The sequence below is a fragment of the Choloepus didactylus genome, chromosome 7 (genome assembly GCF_015220235.1).
Source record: "Choloepus didactylus isolate mChoDid1 chromosome 7, mChoDid1.pri, whole genome shotgun sequence".
NCBI classification, from domain to species: Eukaryota; Metazoa; Chordata; class Mammalia; order Pilosa; family Megalonychidae; genus Choloepus; species Choloepus didactylus.
In genome coordinates, this window is record NC_051313.1 from 84,560,390 (window position 1) to 84,578,411 (window position 18,022).

General features: G+C 33.5%; 1 protein-coding gene across 1 annotated transcript in view; it reads left to right on the forward strand.

The window, feature by feature from the left end:
* Positions 1-14,613, forward strand: part of LMBRD1 (LMBR1 domain containing 1) — a 228,410-nt gene extending 213,797 nt beyond the window's left edge. Inside the window, exons 15-16 of the mRNA XM_037842304.1 lie at positions 13,800-13,891; positions 14,072-14,613. Of these exons, the coding sequence (XP_037698232.1) occupies positions 13,800-13,891; positions 14,072-14,188 (209 nt within the window). The 3' untranslated portion in view covers positions 14,189-14,613. The remainder of the gene's footprint in view (positions 1-13,799; positions 13,892-14,071) is intronic.
* Positions 14,614-18,022: the final 3,409 nt, after the last annotated feature.

The window sequence follows — 18,022 nt, forward strand, 5'->3', positions numbered from 1 at the left end:
CTGAGGTAAAAAAAAGTGACACTGATACTTTGTGATGACAGTTTTCATTGATGTCGCCCAGAAGGTGGTCCATAAATATAATTCGAAACAAGAATGGTCCCAGTCTGTTATTACATTGATTTAAAAGGCAGGTTTGAACATGGACTATCAACTTACCACCACCTACCCCAAGTAAAGTGAAGTGAATTCATTTTATATTTCTGGAATTTCGTTACTAAAAAGAAAACCCTTTTTCAGGAGACTAGAAGTTGTGCTGTCCCTCTGACTCAGGAACATGAGTTGTGGCCTTTAAAAAAAAAACTATATGGCATTGTTGTTTTATAATCTGCAAACTTGGGGATAGGGTTGGTAAAGTTAGTTTAAAAGATAAGAATAAGTAACTATTAGAATTGTGATAATTTTGCTAGCCCTATTTATAAAGCTATCCTGTTTATTTGCGAAATATTACTATTAATGGCTGTGTTGCAGTTCAAGTACCTTTACAGACAACTTCTTCAGTCATACTGAAAACCACAGTTCTGTTAATCTTGAAGTTCTAAGATGATTATATAAATGTCGTAATTTCCAGTGTTCCATATGATCATTTAATTTTGCTTATCTATTTTTCCTGTGTTTTTCATTTAACAAATAATTGTTTACTGTGTGACAGGCCCTGTTTTGAGTACTAGGGATACAACAGTGAACAAAACACAAATATTCCTGTCCCAGTGGAGCTTACTTATTGGAAGGAGACAAATAACTATGTCAGATGATGTATTTTATAGAGAAAAATATAATACCAAAGAGGGTTAGGTGGTGTCCAGAAGGAGGCTTGATTTCAAGTTCTAAATAGAATAGAAAAGGTAATTCTTACCAACAGGGTGACATTTGAGCAAAAAGACTTTCAGGAAGTTAGGAGCAAATGTGGCTATCTGGGGAAGAGCAGATAGTGATAACTCCAAACAGAGTTAACAGCAAGTGCAAACTGTTAGTGTGCTTGAAAATGTAGACAAATTTAAGGACTTCACATTTTACTTTCAGATGAGGAGTGTCTAAAAGATATTGGCAGAAGAGCAATATGCGACTTATGTTCCAAAGGAATAACTGCATATAGACCAGGAGTCAGAAAATTTTCTGTAAAGGGCCTAGATAGTAAATATTTTAGGTTTTGTGGGCCATAATGGTGTCTGTCACAAAATTCAACTCTGCCTGGAAAAACAAACAAAAAACAACTCAACTCTGCCATTGCAGCATACCATAAATAATACATAAAAGAATTGCTGTGGCCTTGTTCCAATAAAATCTTACTTACAAAAACAAGTGGCGGGTCAGCTTTGGCCTATGGGCAAATTTGCCAACCGCTGATATAGACTACAATGAGCCAAGGGCAAAAGTAATTTGACAGGTAGGTAACTATTGCAGTAATGCAAGAGAGAGCTTATGGTATCTTGAACCATGGTGGTGGTAGTGGTTAGAAGTGTCAGAATCTGGATATATTTTGAAGATAGAGCCAATAGGATTTGCTGATGAGTTTGGTATGGGGTATGGGGGGGGGCGGACAGGAGGAGAAAGGAGTCAAGAATGCTGCCCATGATTTTTAGAAAATATTTATTTAATGTGTCACTATACTTTTGATAATATCAAGAAAATTATCTTTAATTTAAAATCTGTTTGCAGCTAATAAGTTTATGCATATTTACTTTTCAGTCTGTTTGACTGTTTTGTTCCTGGTATTCCTTCATAAATAGAGAACTAGTAACTTCTCAGCCCCACTGTTGGTCACTGTACATTTTCTCATTAGGTTTTCATTATGGTTGAAAGCGTATGTGTAATTGTTATGTGGGTAGGGTTAAGGCATTACTTCATGGTCAAGAAAGAAAGCAAAGAAGTTAATTTGTTAACTGTCTTTGGGTAGCTCTTATCATCATGTGAAAATAATGTAGTTACATAGTCTTGCCTTACTTTAATAATGTGTTTATAAGCATATTTAAAGTGGATAGTTTTGGGGGAAGACAGTACAAACTATTAGATAAAGATTTTGGACTATACTTATTGACTTCACTGTTTCTTATATTATCACCTTTTCCCAAAGCAGTCTTCTTCATTTACTCTTTCTCCACACCTAATCATTTGCTACAGGCTAACTCTCACATCTCACCTTCATTATCATACCTTTTAACTATTTCTTCAGTCTGATTCACACTACATAGTGCTTTTAGCTTAATTGTTCTAAAGCAGTGGTTCTCAAACTTTGGTAGGTATTGGAATCATTGGAGGGTTTCTAAAATAGCTTGCAAAGTTTTTAATTGAGGGGTCTCGGATGAGGCCCAAGAATATGCTAATGGATCAGGTCTGGAAACCACTGCTCTAAAGTTGCCTGTTAATGCCATTCCTCCAGCAAAAAACCTTGGGTGTTGCCCCCTCATCATCTGATAAATTCAGTCTAGCATTTAAAGCACTGCCACTATTTAGCCCATCCCACAAGTTTCTAACTTTTATTCATACATTTTCTGAAGATACCATCTTTTTCTATCTTTATTTTTCAATTATTTGTTCTTGAAATATTTCAAAAGGACTCCACTACACCCAACCCATTTTCATTAGTTATAATCCCAAACATTTTACAAGGTTCATTTCAAACCCAGCCTTCTTCCCCCACCCCCACCCCAGTAGAAGAAATAGTATTTACTGAGCTTCCATAGCAATTCTCGTTGCTGTAAAGAAAGGCACTGAGAGAAAAAGAGGACATAAGCACAGCCTCCTTTTACAGCTTTTATGTGTGCTTTGGATCTTCTAAATCATCATCCCCAAAGTACTGTAAATTCTAAGCAGTAAAAATAATAGTTAAGAAAATTTGGGGGGGAGGGGTTAATTTTTTTATTAGAGAAGTTGTGGGTTTACAGAACAATCATGCATAAAATACAGGATTTCCATAAAACACCCCATCACCAACACATTACATTGATGTGAAACATTTGTTACAATCAATGAAAGGTCATTAAAATAGCACTATTAATCATCATCCATAGTTTGCATTAGGTATATAACATTCTTGTACTATTAATTATAGACTGTCATCTTCAATAGGGTTCATAAGTTCCTATGTTTTATCTTTTAATTTTTATTCTAGAAATATACAACCCAAGGTTTCTCCTAATTACATTTATTTATATAATACAGTGCTGTTAATTACACTCACAATACATTTCCAGACCTTTACAATAAACCTAAATAGAAATTCTATACAAATTCTCTACTCCCATTCTATCCCCGGTAACCTATATTCTGCATTCTAGCTCTCAGTTTGCTTATTATAATTAGTTCCTATCAGTGAGATCATACAACATTAGTCCTTTTGAGTCTGGCTTATTTAACTCAGCATAATGTCCTCAAGATTCATCCATGGACTTCATGCCTTTGTACAGCTCAATAATATTCCATTGTATGTATATACCACATTTCATTTATCCATTCAATGTTTGATGGACACTTTGGTTGCTTCCATCTTTTGGCAAATGTGAATAATGCTGTTACGAATATCGGTGTGCAAAGATCTGTTCTAGCCTCTGCTTTCACTTCTGTGTATATATCTAGTAGCAGGATTCCCTGATCATATTATGGTACTTCTATACTTACTTACCTAGGAACTGCCAAACATCTTCCCCATTGGCTACACCATTTTATATTACCACCAGCAATGATTTAGTGTTCCTGTTTATCCACATCCTCTCCAACACTTGTTGTTTTCTGTGTTTTTAATAGTAGCCATTTTAGTGGGTGTGAAATGATACCTCATTGTGGTTGTGATTTACATTTCCCTAATAGCTAGTGATGGTGAGCATCTTTTCATGTGCTTTGTAGCCATTTGTATAACCTCTTTGGAGAAATGTCTGTTCAAGTCTTTTGCCTATTTTTTAATTGGGTTGTTCATCTTTTTATGGTTGAATTATAGGATTTCATTATATATTCTGGACATTAAACCCTTATGACATATGTGGTTTCCAAATATTTTCTCCCATTGAATAGGCTGTCTTTTCACTTTCATGACAAAGTCCTTTAAGGAGTTTTATAGTCCTGGTTCTTATGTTTAGGTCTTTGGTCTATTTTGAGTTAATTTTGTACAAGGTATGAGATAGGGGTCTTCTTTCATTCTTATGCATATGGATAGCCAATACTCCCAGCACAGTTTATTGAAGAGACTATTCTGTCCCAGTTCAGTAGACTTCGCAGCCTTGTCAACAGTTGGTTGATCGTAGATGTAAGGGCCTATTTCTGAACTCTCAGTGTGATTCCATTGGTCAATATATCTGTCTTAATGCCAGTACCATGCTGTTTTGACCACTATAGCTTTGTAATATGCTTTGAAGTCAGGAAGTGTGAGTCTCCCAATTTCGTTCTTTTTCAAGATGATTTTTGGCTGTTCAGGGCCCCTTACACTACCAAATAAATTTGATAGGTTTTTCCATTTCTGCAAAGTAAACTGTGAGAATTTTGATTGGGATTGTGTTGAATCTGTAAATCAATTTGGGTAGAATTGCCATCTTAACAATATTTAGACTTCTAATCCATGAACATGCAATGTCCTTCCATGTATTTAGGCCTTTTTTAAATTTCTTTTAGCAATGTTTTGTAGTTTTCTGTGTATAAGTCCTTTACATCCTTGGTTGTATGAATTCCTCGATATTTGATTCTTTTAATTGCTATTGTAAATGGAGTATTTCTCGATTTCCTCCTTAGATTGCTCATGTCTAGTGTGTACAAGCACTGCTAATTTTTGCATGTTGGTCTTAGACCTCATAACTTTCCTGAATTAGTTTATTAGCTCCAGTAGCTTTCCTGTAGATTTTTCAGGACTTTCTATATATAGGATCATGTCATCTGCAGATAGTGAAAATTTTACTTCTTAACTAGAACTTCTCACACAATATTGAATAACAGTAGTGACAGTGAGCATCCTAACTTGTTCCAGATCTTAGAGGGAAAGCTTTCAGTTTTTCACCATTGAGTACAATGTTACTTGGGGATTTTTCATATATGCCTTTTATCATGTTGCGAAAGCTTCCTTCTATTCCTGTCTTTTGAAGTGTTTTTTATCAAGAAAGGATGCTGGATTTTGTCAAATGCCTTTTCTGTGTCAACAGAGATGAGCCTGTGGATTTTCCCTTCTGTTTGTGAATGCATGGTATATTACATTAATTTTCTTGCATTGAACCACCCTTGCATACCTGAGATGCACTTGATCATGGTGTATAATTCTTTTAATATGTTGTTGGTTTTGATTTCCAAGTATTATGTTGAGGATTTTTGCATCTGTATTCATTAGAGAAATTGGTCTGTAATTTTCTTTTCTTTCAGCATCTTTGGCTGTAGTATGAGGGTGATGTTGGCTTCATAGAATGTGTTAGAGAGTGTTCCCTCCTCTTCAGTTTTTTGGAGAAGTTTGAGCAGGATTGGTATTAATTATTTGTGAAATGATTGGTTGACTTCAACTAATAAGTCATCTGGTACTGGGCTTTTCTTTGTTGGGAGGTTTTTGATAACTGATTCAGTCTCTAATTGTAATTGGTTGGTTGAGGTCTTCTCTTTCATATAGAATCTGTGTACATTGTTCTCCATTTCATCTAGGTTGTCTAATTTGTTGTCATACAGTTGTTCATAATATCCTCTTTCGATCTTTTTTATTTCTATGGGGTTGGTGGTAATGATGCCCACGCACCCACTCCCATTTCTGATTTTTATTATTTGCATTTTCTCTCTTTTTGTCTTTGTCAGTCTAGCTTAGGGGTTTGTCAATTTTATTGATGTACTCAAAGAACCAACTTTTGGTTTTGTTGATACTATTTTTTTTTTTATTCTCATAATCTTTGTTATTTCTTTCTTTTCTCTTGCTTTGGAATTAGATTGCTGTTCTTTTTCTAGTTATTCCAGGTGTGCAGTTAAGTCTTTGATTTTAGCTCTTTCTTCTTTACGGTAAGCATTTAGGCTATAAATTTCCCTCTCGACACTGCCTTCGGTGCAGCCCATAAGATTTTATGTGTTGTATTCTGTTTTCATTCATCTTGAGATATTTACTGATTTCTCTTGCAGTTTCTTCTCTGATCCACTAATTGTGTTTTTTTTAATTTCCATATATTGTGGATTTTCTAGTTCTCTGCCTGTTATTGATTTATAGCTTCATTCTATTATGGTCAGAGAAGATGCTTTGTCTAATTTCACACTTTTTAAATTTAATGAGACTTGTTTGTAACCCAATATGTGGTCTATCCTAGAGAATGTTCCATGAGCACTTGTGAAGCATGTATCTCCTCTTTTGGGGTACAGTGTTCTGTATATGTCTCTTAGGTCTAGTTCATTTATCATATTATTCAAGTTCTCTGTTTCCTTATTGATCCTCTGTCTAAATGTTCTATCTGTTAATAAGAGTGGTATGCTACAGCCTCCAGCTATTATTGTAGAGATGTCTATTTCTCCCTTCAGTTTTGCCAGTGTTTGCCTCACATATTTTTTGATACCATGGTTAAGTGCATAAATATTTATGATTGTTATTTCTTTTGGTGGATTGCCCCCTTTTTAAAAATATATGGTGTCCTTCTTTGTCTCTTATGACAGTTTTTTGTTTAAAGGCTATTTTGTCTGATACTAATATAGCTTCCTCAACTCTTTTTTGGTTACTGTTTGCATGGAATACCTTTTTCCAACCTTTCATTTTGAAACTATTGGTATTTTGGAGTCTCAGGTGAGTATCTTATAGACAGCATATAGTTGGATTATGGTTTTTATCGATTCTGCCACTTTGTGTCTTTGAGGAGTAATAACATACAGTGTTATTACTGTAAAAGCAGTAGTTACTTCAGCCCTTTTGAACTTTTGTTTTTATGTGATATCTTTTCTTCTTATTGCAACCTTCATATCTGTATAGATCTTTTGTGATGTATCTGACTTATCCCTTTCTCATTTCTGTAATTTTTAAATACTTTCTTTGTGGTTACCCTGGGGGTTATATTACACAACCAAATCTGTAACATACAGATTTGAAAAGATACCAATTTAGCTTTAATAGCATACACAGTCTCTGCACTCATATCTCTGTTTCACCTCATGATGTTTTTGTCCTACCTTACCACTTTATATTTTGCATGTACATTATCAGGAAATATGCCTTTTTCTTGTTCAACTGTATTCTGTTATAGGAACTAAAGAGTAAAGTTGTATTGAGGATATGGTACTATTGGGTTTTGCATTTATCCTTTTACGTCCTTTTAGTTACCCTCACCGATAATCTTCATTTCTTCCCGCTACTCCAAGCCACTCTCTCCTATCTTTTCTTTCAACCTGTGGGACTCCATTAGTAATTCTTGTAGGGCAGGTCTCATTGACGAATCTCTGAGTTTCTGTTTATCTGTGAATATTTGCAACTCCCCCATATTTTTGAAGGACAGTTTTGCCGGATAAAAAATGGGGGGCTGGCAGTTTTCCCCTTTCAGTACCTTAAAGATAAACCACTACCTCTTACTTCCTTGGTTTCTGATGAGAAATCAGAACTTGGTCCATTGAGGATCCCTTGTATGTGATGACTGGCTTTTTCTTGCTCCTTTCAGGATTCTTTTTATCCTTAGCATTTATCATTCTGATTAGTGTGTGTCTCGGAGTAAGTCCATTAGGATTTATTCTGTTTAGAGTATGTTGTGCTTTTTGGACACGTATATTTACATCTTTCATAAGAGTTGGAAAACTTTTGGCTATTATTTTCTCAAATATTCTTTCTGCCCCTTTTCCCTTCTCTTCTTCTGGGAAACCCAAGATGCCTATGTTTGTGTGCTTTGTGCTATCACTCAAATCCCTGAGACCCTGCTCAATTTTTCTGTTCTTTTCTCTATCTCTTCTTATGACTGTATGATTTCAATTGTCCTGCCTTCTGATTTGCTGTTTCTTTCTTCTGCCTGTTCAAATCTGCTGTTGTATGCCTCTATTATGTTTTTAATCTCTACTATTCTGCCTTTCATCCCCATAATGTCTATTATGTTTCTTTTTATACTTTCAAATTCTTCTTTATGCTCACACATTATCTTAATAGCCCTTATCTCTACATGCATATTTCCCTTCATCTCCTTGAATTGATTTAGGAGATTTGTTTGAACTTCTTTGATTAGTTATTCCAAATTCTGTCTACGCTGAAGTTTTAATTTGTTCTCACAATTGAGCCGTATCTTCCTGTTTCTTAGTATGGCTTGTAATTTTTTCCCAGCCTTCTTAAACATGTGTACACTTTTCTTTTTTCCTTTGAATTTCCATAGCATTTATACTTTGTATAAAGTTACCTCTCTCTTGATTTATGGTCATTTATATATCTCACCTGTATCCTACTTCTTTATAGGAGTGTAAGCTCCTTCAGGATAAGAAAATATATCTTTTTGTCACCCTCAAACAACATTTGTGGAATTGGACCACTTTTTTTTTTATTTGTTTCCTTTTTTGGAAAAATGTTATCCAAGTAACATAGTTAATATAACATAATGTATTGATATGCCAAATATCTTCTAGCTCCTTGCTCACTTTGTTTGTTTGACTTACTGTTTTTATTTGGACCGGTTGCTTTTTGCTACTCAGCTATCATCCTATGTTTTCTATTTATTAGACGTCTGATATCTTATAAACTGTATCTCTCTTTCTTGATTTCTTTCCCTGAGCTTCATTTTTGCTAGAGTATGTAAAAAACCTTTGTAAAAAAATGAAAAGAAAAAGGATGGTGTAACATAAATATCTGAATAGTTTTTATTTCATCCTCATTATTGATGGATAATTCAGTTGTGCTTAGGATTCCACATAAGAAAAAATTTTCTCTCTAAAAGCATTATATCATCTTCTAGCTTTCATTATAATTGCTAAGAAATCTGTTTCTTCTTTGAGTGTTTCTTTCTGTTTTCTTCATTTTCCCTTTCTGGAGCTCTTTGTCATTAATTGCTCCATCTCTTCAGTTGGCTGTCTGTCTCATCTCATATTTCATAATTTCTGTCTGAAATTGTTCTCCAGATTCAGCTTTATTGTCATTCTCCTGAATTTTTTATTTCATATATCAAACCCATATTTTCCCTGAATACTTTATTGTTCTGATTGTTCTTTTTCAAGTACTCTAATCTTATTTTGTGGACATAATATCTTCTATATCTGAAGATACTAAACTTTTTTCTTAATGTTTTTTCTTTAAGTAAAATTACTGTTTCTACTTGGAACAATTCTGTTTATCTTGTTACTTGCACCTCATGCTGATAGTTTTATGTAGATATCTGATTATCCATTCATATTTATGCCCATTTGTATTTATGAATCAGGAACTAGGAAGTCTCATAACTGGGAACTCTGTGCATGTAGCTGGAGTTTCTTGATCTTCAAATTATATTTTAAGACACATGGGAGAGAACCCCGCTCTTTTACTGGGGACCTTTAAATGTTGCTTTCTGTTGTCCAGATGAGTGTTGAAATCTCTTATCTGCTGATTGGTCCTCTTTTTATTCTCTTCTCTGCTAAGAGTTTGCTCTGGCTTTATTTGTGTACAATAATGAATTTCTCAGAAGGATAGAAACACATGGCTGCCTGTGCTCTCTGTCATCTTGAGTCAGAAAGCTTTCTTTTTAACAATTCAAATAATTCTTCTTGGTTAAGTAACATAAGTTTGTAATCTCTTATTTGACAAATAATAAATTTGTGTTGCTAACCTCATTAGATTCTAGGATACCTATGAGGTAGGTAGAGCAGTATTGAAGTTAGTTAGAGTGATGAGAGAAACTTATTATCTAAGAATGCTGCTATTTCTTGGTCTCTGGAGTCTGTATATGGTTTTATAAAATCTAACAGAGGAGAGACTAATGTATCAGCCAGATGGAAGTTTAGTTACCATAGGCAGTATAATTGTTAAGAAAACCAGAGTCTCAGGGTTAGTGAATTCTTAGCAGAGAGAGAATCTGCATGGAAAACCAAATTTGTCACACAATTTCTAAGTAAGGGTAGGGTCAGAAAGAGGGCCTTATTGATCTTATTGGTTAGTGTCATATATTATGTCCATTGTTAGATGAGATCACCTATGCAGACCAGAAAATTGTTATTGATCAGGACACCATTTTTCTTTGATATTGCTGGAAACCCAGAAAATCATCTAATGTCAAGGTTCTTTTTCTAGATAACATTTGGTTATGTTGATAAATGCTCAACTAAAACAATATAGAGAACTTAATTATATGTAAGCTGTTTCACTTCTCCAGGAGTTCACACAAAAGCCAACCTAAGTAATTTTGTGAAGTTTCAAAGTCACTCATTTATAGATTATTGGTTAAGGTTGCCGACTTCTAAAACATTCAAATTTTTATCATATGTAGATTACTCTCTAAATTTAATTCTCAGAAGGTCGCTGTATCTTATCTATACCCCACCACAAGCAGATATTATCCATACATCACTTACAAGGAAACTAAGACTTAGAAGTTACTTACCTCAAAGTGGCAGACTCAAGAGCTAAATCTAAGTTTTTTTTGTCTCTATCTTTAATGTTTTCTACCATACTCCCTAATCTTTTATGAAATAGATAAAACAAAGTGATAGAAAACAATTGTGTTTTTTATTTGAGTATCCTTGGATAATTAAAACTAGCAGATAGTAAATCTCAGTAATTTAGAGTTCACTAATTATGATTGTTTTTACAAGTTATATGTGATACTTTTAGTAAGTTTTATGTTGCCAATTAGTAATATATATAAAATTAGGAGAATTCTTCCCTAAAGAAGCAATATATATTTTAGCACCTTAAAAATACCTTAACCTTAATTAACCCTAATCAGAGTGCAATACAAATTATACTGTTTCTTAAATATGGTCATTGTAAAATTCATTCTTTAGTACAAAACCTCTAGTAAAGACTGTCTTTTTTATTAAGCTGATGCAGTTTGTGTCTTCTTAAAATATAATAAAACAATTTCCTTTAGAATTTCTATGATTTTTTATGTTTCCCAGTTATTTCTTTCCCTTTTACCTAGCTTCCCCAGTAAGATTTAACTGCATGCCACCCATTAAATTTTAAGATAAATATACTTTAGTTTTTATTAAGTATTTTAATTTTTCTCCCCTTTTCTTATTTGGAGGTATGTTTCTAGTTTCTCAAATACTTTTATATATATGTATTTCACTTCCTAAAGAACCTCTCAAATCCAACTTTCCTTTCCATTCCTACATCCTACGTGAGATTAATGAACTCCTGTTTTCACTTGAATAGTTTCCTGACATGGTGAACCTCCCTCCTTAAGTAATTCCCAATCATTTCAGAATACAGTCCAAGCTCTTTAGCCTGTGTATAGTTAAGATTTATATATATGTTATAAATATTCTGTAGTAGCAAGACCTCAGTCAGAAACCATAATAATAATAATTATGGACAAGCATAAGTGGCATAGTCTAATATTTTGGTCACTAGTCAAACAAAATGCCTACTTCAAAATTCTTTCTCCTTGGCACATGAGTTTTCACATACGCCTTCTCTCTATATGCATTTGTAGCATAAGTCTTTGTCTTAGAAATAAAGTATAATTATAGATTGTAATTAATTATATATTGATTTCTAGTGAAGGTTTAACATGATGACTTAGTTGTGGCTTAAATCAACACTAAATGTGTTTTTTTAAATATATATTTAAAGTAGGAGGTGCTGCTTATCATAATTAACTTATCATAGTTAATAAAGTTATATTAGTGGCAGTCAATATACATTTAAAATGACATAGTAAGTAATCTAGAGGGAAACAAACATATGAAACTTAGATAAATTTGTAAAGGCTGCTGTTTTGTGAGAACCAAAGATTTAGCTGCATTGTCTATTAGTATTTCTGTAGTTTGATGATATGTGAAAAGAGATGGAGAAAGAGGGCAGTAGCAAGATTCAAATGGCTTTGATTTATTCTCATTGCTCCAGCTGCCTGTCTTGGCTTTTATTTTTGATCATTTTTGTATGGCCACCCTGTCATCAGAAGGAGAAAAGTTTTATCTAGCCCCTAATTTTAGTTTTTCATTATTAATACTTAATCTTTATTTTAATTGGAATTATTGTATATCCTTTTGAGGTACAACAGTCAGAAGTCTCCTGAATACTTCTCATTTTAAAACACAGTTCCTTCAGTGAAATAGCCAACATTTTAAATTTACTTTGAAAGTCAAAATTCAAAATATTTATTGTAATTTCTTTAGTCAGCTAATTGTAGAAAGACATTTATATAGATCTCCTAGATATCTGTGATTCAGGTGAGCAGGTGGAAGACAGCAGATGGTGAGGAAAGAACCCCTGTCCATTTATTCAGGGTAAAATCATTATTTGAATATGAAATATATGCATAGGACTTATGAACCACAATTCTTCTGTGGGTAAATGCCACTCTATATAAATATAAGTATAATGGTATATACATTTATATATGTGTGTGTATATATAAATTACTGTAGAGAGTTATGTACTTATGTGTGTAGATTTTAGGTCTAGTGGCATTTTTCAAAAATAAAGTGGCACACTATCAATGATTTTACCTTATGTTATTTTAGGGGGTTTGTGTCAATGTCCAGAGCCTCTGAAAATGTAAAACATATTAAAAAAATGTGATTAAAAATGTTTGAGATATTCACTTGGTGGTGAGCAACAAAAATCAAAGGGATAAACCAATTTAAAATATCACTGAATGGATTCCTACACCTCTGGGGGAAAATAATTTGATTTTTCCTGCTTCTGCCACTTCAGTCTCTGTCTTGTAATCCCTCTGCTAGCCCTGACATTTCTAATTCAGTCAAGTTCTGACCCCAAAAATATCTTCAAGCATGGAAACAAGTAATAGAACTTTTATGTTTTAAGTGTACAGCATTAGGAATGTTGAGAAGCTTCAGTGACTTTTTTCACACAGATTTATACTTGTACAATGGAACTTACATAATGCTGAAGCCATTGAAGATACTGTTCTTATTTTTTAAAAATATTGTGAATAAGCTTTTTACATCATTCCAAACCTGTCCCTTTCTTCACTTTTGAAACATTTAAATTGGGTACTTTTATTTAAAGGTATATAATATTAAGCAGTGTATTATCTTACTTAATTATACACATTTGAATTTCGGCAAATCCATTTGTATCTGTCTTGACCATAGAAGCAGCAAATTAATAAACATTTCCAGAGTAGTCGTGATACTAATGTCTAATCAATTATTTTCCTTTTTTTCTTCTAAAATCTTAAGAATAAATGTTTATTTTGTGACCATTTGAGCTAGCTCTTCAGACCTGTTCTTTATCATGGATTCAGTTATACATTGAAGAGGAGAAGGAGAAAATTAATATTAACTGCCAATGTACATGAGACTTTTAATATAACTCTCAAGTCTAAGATACCTCTGAGCTGCCTGAGAATTGGATTCTTAGATAAGTACAACTCAGTACTAACCACATCTGATTACTTTACTCATTTTTTCTTGATGTTCATCAGGAAATCTTTATCTCTGCTTTGTTTTAGGACAGTCTGGCATTCTAGGTTAAAATAAGTTTTCTATTTCAAAGAAATTGAACTAGCCAATTAATTTTTTTTTTACTCTTGAAATCTAGGATTATCTTGGCCTTCGTTTTGAAACATATGTAAAATCGGTTATATAACACTATATTAAGGTGGTTGTAAGAGTGGACTTTGGAGACAGACCTAGATTTCATTCCCATCTCCAACACTAGCTTTACGACCTTGATTATGTGGTATTAATAGTTAATTTTAAGAAGAAACTACTGTCTCACCATAGCCCTTTATTTCCTTTTATAGATCAATGTACTGTTACCCGGACATACCTATTCCTTCACAAGTTCTGGTTCTTTAGTGCTGCATATTATTTTGGTAATTGGGCCTTTCTTGGGGTAAGTACATGGTTCCTAGGAATGATTTGACCTTCCTTTAATTAAAATTTTAAAAACTCTTTAATTGTTTGTACCTTAGCAGTTCCGTTGTATCATAGTAGTGCCACTGGAGTTTATACTCATTGTTTTCTGGATGATTTTAGAGTTGAGAAATAACACATATCTTACTTACATTTACAGGTCTTTTTGATTGGATTAATTGTATCCTGTTGTAAAGGGAAGAAATCAGTCATTGAAGGAGTAAATGAAGATGATTCAGACCTAAGTGATGATGAGCCCTCTGTGTATTCTGTTTAACAGTCTTCTGTCTTAAAGATTTTATCTATTATGCATTTTTAAAGTGTTAAACTAACATCAGGATGAACTAATTAGCTTTCATCAAAAATGGGAGCATGGCTATTAAAAAAACTATATTTTTATGTTTTCTGAAGTAACACTGTATCATAGATAAACACTTAAAATTACTATAATGCTATGTAAATACAAAAATACTGGCTTTGTGAAGGAATGTTTGTGGAAAATTGTTTTCTATAATGTATAATAGTGTTGAATTGATTAAAAATCTTCCATAATTAATATTCCTTTTGTTGCTTTTTAAAGACATAATAAATCACTTGTATTTGTGCCTTTGGGTCTCTAGAGTAATGTGGAATTTAAAGTGTTTCTGATTGTCTGTTAGGTAATAATCACAATATGGATGATAAATAAATGTTACTCCCATATGCAACTTGTTTTCAGTTTTCTACATAGAATTATTACTGCCACTCACAGGTTTCATGAAGAGATTTCACACTACCATGACATTCTAAAATATGTTATATTGTTTGTATATTAATCCAGCAGATATCTTACCACCCTTATGGTATTTAAGGTGTATATATTGTTGTTTTAGGTAGACTTTTTTGTTTTCATATATTATTATCATTCCAAAGTGTACAGTCAGTGGCTTTTAGCATCTTCACAGAGTTGTGCCATTCATCACCGCAGTCAATTTTAGAGCATTTTCATTACTCCAAAAAGAACTCCATACCCCTCAGCAGTCACCTCTCAATCACTCTATCCTTACCCAGCCCTGTAACTACTAATGTAATTCTGTCTCTAGAAATTTATTTATGTTTACATTTTATATAAATGGTATCATACAATATGTAGTACTTCGTGTTTGGTTTCTTTCACTTAGCATATTTTTTGGTATTTAAGTTGTTTTTTAAATTATAGAAGTTGTAGGTTTACGGAAAAGTCACATAGAAAATACAGCATTCTTGCATACCCATTGCTGAAACTTTGCATTGATGTGGTACCTTTCTTACAATTAATGAAAAAATAATAGTGAAATGTTACTGTTAACCATGGTCCATAATTTACATTAGGCGTATTTTTTCCCATATACCACTCTATTATTAACACTGTATAATAGTGTTGTACATTTGTTTTAATTCATGAAAGAACTTTCTTATATTTGTACTATTAACCATAGTCCATTATCCATGACAGAGTTCACAGTTATATGTCCCATGTTTTGTATTTAACTTTCCTTCTAGTAACATATACAACCCAAAACTTCCCATTTCAACCACATTCACAGACAACTCAGTGCTTTTAATTACCCTCACAATAATGAGCTACCATCACCTCTATCCATGTCCAAACATTTACAATTAATCTAATAGAAATTCTGCATAAATTAAGCATCAGCTCCCAATTTTCTACCCCAATTCTGTCCCCCTGGTTAACCTATATTCTAGATTCTAACTAACTGTTTCCTTATAACTATTTCATATCAGTGAGATCATACAGTATTTGTCCTTTAGTGTCTGGCTAATTTCATTAAACATTATGTCCTTAAGTTTCATCCATGTTGTCACATGCAACAAGACTTACTTCTTAGAGCAAAATAATGTTCGTGTGTGTGTGTGTGTGTGTGTATGTGTGTGTATGATATTTTGTTTATCCATTCATCCGATTATGGACATTTGGGTTGCTACCGTCTTTGGGGGATTGTGAATAATTCCTCTTTGAACATCAGTGTTCCGGTTTGCTAATGCTGCCATTATGCAAAATACCAGAAATGGATTGACTTCTATAAAGGGGGGTTATTTGTTTACAAATTTACATTTCTACAGCCATAAAAGTGCCCAAACCAAGGCATAAACATGAGTATACCTTCACTAGAGAAAGGCCCTTGGTTGTCCAGAAAACTTCTTTTAGCTGGGAAGGCACGTGGCTGGCGTCTGCTTGCTCCCAGATTGCGTTTCAAAACAGCGTTCTCCAAAATGTCTCTGGGCTTAGCTTCGCAAAGTAGACTCTGGGCTAGTATATCCAAAGAGACAGCATAACATAGAGTGCTAGGGGACACAATGCATCCAAACCAGCACAATCAGTGTGCAAATGTCTGTTCAGGTCCCGGCTTTCAGTTATTCTGAGTATATAACTAGTGGTGGGTTTGCTAAATCATATGAGAAGACTATTCTTAGTTTCCTGAGGAACCACCAAACTGTCTTCCACAGCAGCTGCACCATTTTACTTTCTCACCAGCAATGAATGAGTGTTCCTATTTCACCACATCCTTCCAACATTTGTAGTTTTGTTTGTTTAATAGCGTCCATTGTAGTAGGTGTGAAATGATATCTCATGGTTTTGATTTGCATTTCCCTAATAGCTAGCAGTGTTGAGCATTTTTTCATGTGCTTTTAGCCATTTGGTTTTCCCCTTTGGAGAAGTACCTGTTCAAGTCTTTTTAAATTCAGTTTTATTGAGATGTATTTACATACCATACTCAAGTCTTTTGCCCATTTTTTAATTGAGTTGTTTGTCTTTATTGTTGAATTGTAGGATTTCTCTACATATTCTGGATATTAAACTCCTATCAGATATGTGCTTTCCAAATATTTTCTGCCATTGAGGAGCTTGTCTTTTCACTTCCTTGATAAAGTCCTTTGAAACACAAAAGTTTTTAATTTTAAGGAGTTCCCATTTAACTATTTTTTTTTTCATTGTTTGTGCTTTGGGTGTCAAGACTAAGAAACCATTTCCTACCACAAGATCCTGAAGATGCTTCCCTACATTTTCTTCTAGGAGTTATATAGTCCTTGTTCTTGTTTAGGTCTTTGATCTATTTTGAGTTAATTTTGCACAAGGTATGAGATAGGGGTCCTCTTTCATTCTTATGCATATGGATAGCCAGTTCTCTGAGCACCGTTTATTGAAGAGACTATTCTGTTCCAGTTCAGTGAACTTGGCAGCCTTGTCAAAAATCAGTTGACCATAGATGTGAGGGTCTATTTCTGAACTCTCAATTTGATTCCATTGGTCAGTATATCGACCTTTACGCCAGTAACATGCTTTTTTGACCACTGTGTCTTTGTAATACGCTTTAAAGTCAGGAAGTGTGACGTCTCCAGCATCATACTTCTTTACAAGTACCACTGCCAAATAAATTTGATAATTGGTTTTTCCGTTTTTGCAAAGTAGACAGAATTTTGATTGGGATTGTGTTGAATCTGTAAATCAATTTGGGTAGAATTGACATCTTACCAATATTTAGTCTTCCAATCCATGAACATGCAATGTCCTTCCATTTATTTAGGTCTTCTTTGATTTCTTTTAGCAATGTTTTATAGTTTTCTGTGTACAAGTCCTTGGTTGAATATATTCCTAGAGATTTGATTCTTTTAGTTGCTATTGTAAATGGAATTTTTTTTCTTGATTTCCTTCTCAGATTAGTGTATAGAAAATACTGATTTTTGCATATTCGTCTTGTACCAGCCACTTTGCTGAACTCATGTATTAACTCATTCTTGTAGATTTTTCAAGGCTTTCTATATATAGGATCATGTTGTTTGCAAATAGTGAAAATTTTACTTCTTCCTTTCCAATTTGGGTATCTTTTTTTATTTTTATTTTTGTTGCCTAAATGCTCCACTTAGAACTTCTAATATAATACTGAGTATCAATAGTGACAGCGGGCATTCTAATCTTCTTCCAGATCTTAGAGGGAAAGCTTTCAATTTTTCACTGAGTATGATGTTAGCTGGAGATTTTCATATATGCCCTTTATCACGTTGAGGAAGCTTCCTTCTCTTCCTGTCTTTTGAAGTGTATATCAAGTAAGGATGCTGAATTTTGCCAGAT